General features: G+C 50.1%; 1 protein-coding gene across 2 annotated transcripts in view; it reads right to left on the bottom strand.

Annotated features, from left to right (window-relative positions):
• Nucleotides 1-360: 360 nt before the first annotated feature.
• Nucleotides 361-8,151, bottom strand: part of PAX5 (paired box 5) — a 136,711-nt gene continuing 128,920 nt past the window's right edge. For both annotated transcript variants that reach the window (XM_074813023.1, XM_074813022.1), the window contains one exon: nt 361-6,535. In XM_074813023.1, coding sequence (XP_074669124.1) covers nt 6,459-6,535 — 77 coding nt within the window. In that variant the 3' untranslated portion in view covers nt 361-6,458. The remainder of the gene's footprint in view (nt 6,536-8,151) is intronic.

Genomic DNA, 8,151 nt, shown 5'->3' with positions numbered 1-8,151 from the left:
TCCTAAACAGCACTTGACACCAGTCACTGGCAAGCTGTCCCAGCTGGTGTCTGGGGTTGGCTTGGAGGTTGTCTCATCAGGAGACCAACCCGCCTGCAGGACGAGGACATCTGAGAACCTGGATGTCCCTCACCGACTCAAACCCAACCGCATGCACAGTGACTCGGGCTTTGCCGGAGGGTGAAGGACCCCGCCGGGTCCAACGGTGCAGCCGGGTGGTGATGCGGGATGGGTGAGCAGTGCCCGGCGCTGCCTCCTGGGCGCCTCTTCACCAGGGCCCCCAAAATCCCATTTCAAATGCAACTACCTGTTTTTTATTTTTTTCCAAGGGATCCAGGACACAAGGGGAAAACAAGAAAGAAAGCAGGCTTTTTGAACTTAAAAAAATTACTTTTATTTTAGGAACCAATAAAATTATGGTAAATATTTACAAATAATTATCTCACATAAAGGTTACATAAAACCAAATGTCCACAAGTAACAGTCACTCTCATGAAAAGACACACAGATATTGAACTACGCCAATCTTATTGCATGTTTCTTCAACTAATCTAAAAATAAAAAGTGTTGCAGTCAACCATTTAACTTAGAATAAAATCACAAATTTCAGTATTGACAAGAAAAGGAATTGAAAAAACCAAATAAATGAAAAAAAAACCTTCAAACAGCCCCTCCCTTTTGACCCATGCCTTAGCACCCCTGCTCCCCAGCCCACCTCCCTTTTTGCTCCCCAAAACAAAACCCAAAACAAAAACCCCAAAATAATGTTCGACATCTTTGGCAAATTGGCACTGCTGTAATTACATTCAAATATTATAACACACAAAAGCAACACACAGCACTAAGGAAAAAACACCAAGATTTCAAGTCTGTTCTTTTCCTACTAGAAAAAAAGAATACAAAACATACACATTTTAAGAAGCATTTTTTCATCTGTTTTGCAACAGATGTTATCCCCTACTTTCAAAGGCAATTCAACAGTTATTTTTACGAGTTTTTTTTTTTTGTAAGTTATTTTTTTGTTTGTTTGTATGTATTTTTCAAGGGGAGGAGGATTTTCTTTCACTCCCTCTCTTTTCTTTTTCCTCTCTTTTTTAAGAAGTAAGCTTCAATGCAGGCATTGCAGACTTTGGTGGATACAATAGATATGTATTTCTTTGATGCTAGAAGTCCCTAATACAAAGTAGTTTGTCTCTAAGAAAAAAAAAGCCTGTTCTTTTTTTTTTTTTTCTTGGAAAGGAATTCCATTTGCAATGAAATGAGTTTCTGTAATTTCAGAATGTACAAAGGCCACTAGAAAGTGAAAAACCAGGACAAGGTTTCTTCCCACACGAGGCTGAGCGAAGTGAAAGGCAGGTCTAAATGCCCACCGGCCATTTTCCCGCTGAGCAGGAGACCCCGGGCACAGGGGTCAGGCCGGGCGGTGTCCAGGGCTATCGCAGGACTCGGGTCCACCCGAGCGTGCCTACACATACACACGTGTGTGCACGACAATCCCCGCACCGCAGCACTGTCCTGCAAAGCCCCTCCGGTCTGTCTCTTGCCCTGGACCCCCCTCACAGGACATCGCCACAGTGCCGGAGCGAGCAACCCTGGCACCAGGCACCCCTTGGACGTGCGTTTCACTTGCTGTTCGCACGTCAAGTCTCATGAGCTCTGCCACAAAAACGACTCTAACTGGTTTAGATCCTTCCGGATCTTTTTGTTTCTCACACTGCCTGCGACAGGAGTGGGTTTCAGTCTGAGGAACACAACAGGGCTCCCCGGCTGGCATCCCCAGCCTGGCGCTACCACTGCCGAGCACCGCCTCAGTGCCAACCACCCCACCCAGCTCTGCCTGATCCTGCCCATCCAGGGCTCAGCAAGATGCCACATGGCACGTTACCCAAGAGCCGTTGGCCCTCTAACGTCATTTTCTCAGTGAATCCAGAAGAAAAATCAGGTTTTCCCAACATTTGCTGGGACAGAGTCACAGGCTGGGTCAGCGTAATGCCGTGCTACCTCCCGTGGCCTCCCATGTCCTGGTGGCACACACGTGGGCACACACATGCAGGAAGGAGCTCGGCACTGGGGAGGACACTCGGTCGCAGCCATGGAGCTGCCGGCGGCAGCCACACAAATGAACTCCACCTCAGGCCACGGCTCTTTGAAACCGTGGGAACTCGTGGTTTAGAAAAAAGCGACACTGCAACATGGCTTCCTCTCTCCTCCAAGCTGAAGGACGTGTAGAATAGGTAAATTAAAGAAAATAAGACAAGGAATACAGCGCCATCAGTTAAGACCGGGCACAGCAGAGCATTTATCAACAGCGAGCCATTGCCAGCACCCGGCGCATGAAGAGGACTCAGCCACGGGGAGCCGAGTTGGGGTGACGGGTGCCCCAGCACTCACTGCTGGGAGCTCCACGGACCATCCCTCCCCGGTCAGACAAGCTTTCTTCCAAAAACCACCTCTCAGCTTATTTCTTTTTCCTCTTTTTCTTTTTTTTTTTTTTTTTTTTTTATTGTTTTGTTTTCCTGGTGCTGTTTCTTCCCTCGCTGTTTCCTTCCCAAGCGCCTCAAGCACCGCGGCTGCCCCGACGCCCACGGTCCTGGCGCGGATCAGAGCACTGCTGGGACATCTCTGCAACTCTGAATCAACACGCACCCTCTGGCCCCGTGCTCCCGGAGCTTAGAGCATTTTTCTGATTCAACAGTGAACAAACAAAGTTTTCAGTCTGCAACTCCGGTTCATGAGCTCTGCAGTCAGAGGAGCTGCCTAACAATTATGCCTCCATAATGGAGCCTTCAGACACAGATGCTAAGCAAACTCAATGCCCACAGTGTTTTATGTCTTCTTTACAGTCACACTCTCACAGCATTTGACTGAGGGTTTCCTCAACAAGTCAGATCATGTAACCCTGGCTCATGGCCTCCATTGACTGAGTCTTACAGCAACGTTTTCCCTCTCCATCTCTCCAATCTCACTTCTCAGCCTGTGCTTGATGAATTTATTGCTGGAGTGCATGCGACTGGAAAACCCTCCCTCTAGCCAAGTCTATTACAGAGTTTAGTGCTGAAACTGCCTAAAGGCACTTTATTGGGCTGATTTCTGCAAGGGTCTAGTAATGATACACTGCGTTACGGGGCGTCCCGCCTGAGTGAAGGGTAGGCAGGGCACCTCGAACCCCCATGCTGGTCTTGCTCTCTCCCTGCCTTGCAGCTCCAAAGGGTCATTTGCTTCCAGTGTCCACCTCACCCAGTGACCCGCCATGAAATGGAGGAGCCACAGAGGAGGGAGTGGCAGCAGGTGACTCTCCAGCATCCCCAGAGGACCACATTCTGCCAGTGGCACCTTTCAAAGATGCTCCTCAAGGAGGAGGATTCCTGTGACAAAGGCTACAGACAGAAAGTCCAGACCTCCTGAGGAAAGCAGTTTGTAAACCCCAGGTGAAATATTCTCAGAACCAGAAAGTACTGTCCAGAAGTGTCTTTTCCAGAAGTAAGGCGTGCACGCTCAATGGCCCAACTCTTACTGGCCTTTCTTCTGGGAAGCGGTCCCGGCAGATATGAACGAGCCATGGCTGCCATGTTTTGGGAGGTGGGCCAGGTGCAGGTGTGTGCAAGGATAGGAGTTTGGGGTTTCCCCTTCGTGGCTCCAACTGGGACCTGTACGTTGCCCTGCACCCCTGGTTGGAGGGATGGAGCCCACCACCATGCCCGGCAAGGTGGTTCTGGCCAAGGACCACCCTCGGGGTGTCCTGATGAAAGTCAGGCCTGAGCACTTCAGGTCACTTCATCCAGTGGCATCCGTGCATCCTTTTAGGGGGAAACACATCCACTGTGCCTTTCCTAAGTCCCCATCCCAACTACAAGCGCCGCTGGCCTGAGTGTGCTCAGATCCGCCAATGTCTCATGTTTGGTCTTCTCAGCGTTACTTGAATTGCGTACAGCACACGAGCCATGCCACCCAGGAAACATGTAAAAGAAACATGTCTGCAGGGCAGTACGCAGAGTGGGTGAAGGACCCACCCACCGTTGACAGGAGCTGCTGTTCCCTCACTGGGCAGACAGAAGCACTCATTTTAACCCAGCCTGGTCACCAAGCAGGTGGTGTCTCCGTAGCTACTGTAGCTCAGCCCACCTCTGCTCCAGAGCCATCACCTGTACCCTCACCGCCTGCGGTCAAACACTCGTTTCTTTTCTCTTCAGCCAAGGCACTGGATGGCCTCATCCCTTCCCGAGCTCACAGAGAAGGTGTGTGTGCTCAGGGTGCAGACCCCTCAGCCAGGAGCTCCCATGGAGTCCCCATGCAACCAGCATCCAGAGACAGAAACACCCTTTGCAGCTTTGTCAGCAGGGTGCAAGCAATCACAGGGTGCTCAGGAAGCAACGACACAAAGCAATGCTTCAGAAGGTTCCCTCTGTAAATCGTCCATGCTGTTATTTGTCTTCAGTTAAAAATGGGTGTGTATCAGCTATTAATTGCTGAAAGATGAAAAGCAGGACTTTTCTCACTAATAAGTTTGTCACAAAGCTTACTTCTGGGTTAGCGACACAGTTTGAAGGACTCTGACCAAGCTCCATGATGGGCTCCATGAACATCCCACTCAAATATCATTGAGCTGGTGGGACCTGGGTGTCTCCATGGCTTTTGAGGATCTAAACACATCTTCCCTGGAAACTTGGAAGTGATGGCTGCATTTCCATAGGGTGAGAAGATGCCACTGGAGCTGAAGAGGGAGCTTCTCAACGGGTCAGTGGCCACTAAGGACACCAGACATGCAGCACAAGCGATGAGGTGGAGAGGGAGGAGAGAGAAGAGTGTTAACTCAGGAGCTGCCATTTCAGAGAAATGCTTGTACGGCTGGAAGCAACTATTTGTACTCGAATGTTCATCTGCAGGAATGCATCACAGGTTCAACACCAACAACCCTTCTTCAGCCTTGGGACACACACAGGCAAGTGCCAGCAGGACCCCTCTGCGCTGCCTGTGCTCCTCTGGGAGGGTGAGGATGGTCAGGTCAGGAGAAAGGAGCCTACAGCCACATCTTCATTGCAGGAGGACCAGGGAGCTTCCCCACTGCCCTCAGGAGGAGGGGATGGGGTCATGCCCGTCATCCATATGTGACTGAGGTTGGCTGCCCCTCAGCCTGGGATGCAGGGAGAAATCAGCATTTCTCCTGGCTCCGTGAAGTGGCAGAGATTGGTGTCGCTGCTTAGCGGGTCATTTGCCCTGCTCTTCATTAGCCCCAGGAAGCCACACATGGAAGGACATGTCACTGTTAGTGCTCCCTCTCTGAGCAGGAACGAAGAAACATGGAACTAAGGGGACAAAATTCCCCCCAAGTGCACATCTGGACTATGGCGGCTTGAAATTGAAACGCCTTCGCCGAAACGTAGAGACCCCAGAAGGAGCACCTTCCCCTCCGGTTTGCCTCAGGAAGCACGTGTGGCCGCCACCTGCTCCGTACTGCTCAGTACGTCCATTTAACAAAAATCATTACCGTGGTATTTCTCGCCCTTCCTCTCAGGGTGGTCATAATTGGGGTTTAGCACACAACCTATTGAGATGTACATAAGGTGTGAATGATTATTCAGGAATTCCTTCTTGGGTGCTGCCTAACTTGAAACCAAAGAACTTGTTTCAGTGCTCATTATGATGCCAAATGAACATAAATGAATATTAAGCAGTAAAATGTCACAAAACGGCCCATGTCTTTCAGTTGCCCATGTGTTTGATACCAGCACACAGCATGATTGCACACGACTGTCAGATAGGATGCTCTACACAGAAATAACAGCAGCCTGAAATACAGCCACAATGAGTGTTAACCTGGTTCAAAGTTGCTTAAAGCTTACTGAATTCTTTGAATCAGTGCACCAGTTTCAAAACACATTTTTGGATGCATTTTGAGTTCATATTTGTACAACGTTGCTGCTTATGCTTAAGCCACTCTTATAGTAATACAAACAAGCAAGTATTTACAGTGGTGCTTGTGTAAAATTGAGCAGACTGATTTTTATCTTTGCCACCAAAAAAAAAAAAAAAAAAAAAAATTGCCTTGAGTCTCACAGCCTGTTTCAGTGTGCAGCAAGAGGAAGCTGCCCCAGGGGGGGCTGCTCACACCTCTTCCTTATCCCCAGATACAGCCGTGGCACCCACAGGCGATTAAAGCAGTAGCCAGCCGGCTGCAAAAGACGTGAAGCTACTGCGCGTTTTTGATCACACAGAGCGTCAGGAGAACCGCGTCCTCCTGTTTCTTTGTTTGATTTGAGACCCAGCCAACACGACCAGATTTAAGAACACAACAACAATCGCTTCACACCAAGTTTAAAGAGCAAAATTTCAATTAGCAGGTTCCTACTAGGTACTTTCTCCTTCCCTGGCAGCACGGCCGGCACGGTTGCGGCAAGGTGACCGGTGGCGGTTGTCCCAGGCGGTACGTGCCGTCGGTGCCGGCGCCCTGGGCTCCAGCGTCAGTGGCGGTCGTAGGCAGCGGCGGCCGCCGGCGGGGCTGCCCCACGGGCTGCGGCGCTGTAGTAGTACGGGGAGCCTGCAAGGGAAGAGGCGACCATGAGGAAGACAAAGGTGGAAAGGTGCCAGCCTGCAGTGTGCTGACACGGGCGGCAGCGAGCTCTCCGGCCTGAGCTCCGGCTTGCAGCAATAAAGGCCGGGTAATTAGAATAAAAATCACATTCGTGCATTCTGCTTGAGAACGGTGCTGCCATTGCTTTGCATTTCTGCCAGCTGTAGGTACCCAGTTCCCTTCCTCCACTCAAAACATTACTTTCATTTACTTCACCAAAAAAGCCAATTACTTTTCAGAACGGAAGGTCAAAATGTTCCAGCTGCAACATGCTACCACACTCCGACTTCTCTGATTTATTTTTCCCCTCCTTTTGGGAGAAAGAGGAGGTTGAACCCCAAAGCATTCAACATATTTCACTGGACTCAACAGTAGTTCCCCCTTTTCTGAAACTACTTCTATCAGGGAATAACCCCCTGGATTTTGCTTAGCTCTGGCAGTGACCTTGGAGCTCCAAAAAGAAACACCAAGTTTGTGCAACCAGGTCTTTGGGATCACCCCACTGCGTGGGCCTCTGCCTGGCCAGGGAGAGTCCTTTGGTGTCCAATACATTCATCGAGCAGAGAAACAGTCTTTAGAAAATACTGGTGACTTTCTCTTTGACTTGGTGAGGAACTTGAACTCAGAAAGTATTTTTACAACCACCTCCAGTGAATAATGCCTCGTTCAATGAAGTGTCTGATGCTCCATATCACAGCTTTTGAAATGGACACTTAAGCCTCAAACTGATCAAATTCATTCTCTATTTTGTCATTGAATACTTGCGTTACACATCTGAATGAACTATGTGGGCCAGGCTTAAAGCGTCACAGATTGAGGAATGATGAAATGCTCCTTTACCAAGAAAAGGCTCTGCAGGGCAGACTGGGTGACCAGCGAAGGATCACCTGGAACCTGGACCTTTTGCTTTGACTTCGGATGTACCCGGCAAGATACCAATCTGTCCAGACAGCACCAGCTATTAAAAACCTTCCAAGTGCACCGGTGATGAAACCGGAAAAGATTCAGGCAAAAAAATTTTCAAGGCACTACCAGTTGGGTCTCCAAGCCACCATCAGTTTCAGCTGCATGAGATGTAAGGCACACCACAGTGTGGAAGAAACCCTTTGGGAGGACTCACACTCGGACACATGCGTCTGAGACCCCAGGCAGGTTTGGATGAGCAACAAGAGCCAACGCGAGGAATGCCTCTGGAGCAAGCTGGGCTGTAGGGTCTGGTTTCACGAGTGACCCCATCCAAGAGCCACCGGCCATCCCGAACTCCCTACCTTCACCCCACTTGGGACAGCAGCCTGGCAGACACAGTCAAGGGTCTTCACGGCCAGGCTGTTCCACCACCATGGCCCCGGCACACCCTCTGAAGCGGGAAGAACCCAGACAGCGCGCCCGTGCTGATGGCTGCCAGCTCTCTGCTGAGTCAAGGGGCCTCCGTGTGGGAGGCTGGAGAACCTCCTAGCCTCCCCATCTCTTCCACAGCCTCCAGCTGAAGGCAATGTTTTTCAGAACAACTTGAGTGATTGCTTGAGGCCTGCTGGCTCAAAAGCCTGCCCACAGAGCGAGAATCCCACTGCCAGCCTCTAAGA

The sequence above is a fragment of the Strix aluco genome, chromosome Z (assembly GCF_031877795.1).
Source record: "Strix aluco isolate bStrAlu1 chromosome Z, bStrAlu1.hap1, whole genome shotgun sequence".
Taxonomy (NCBI): Eukaryota; Metazoa; Chordata; class Aves; order Strigiformes; family Strigidae; genus Strix; species Strix aluco.
Note: the sequence above shows the minus strand (reverse complement) of the source record. Positions and strands in the feature narration are given on the sequence as shown.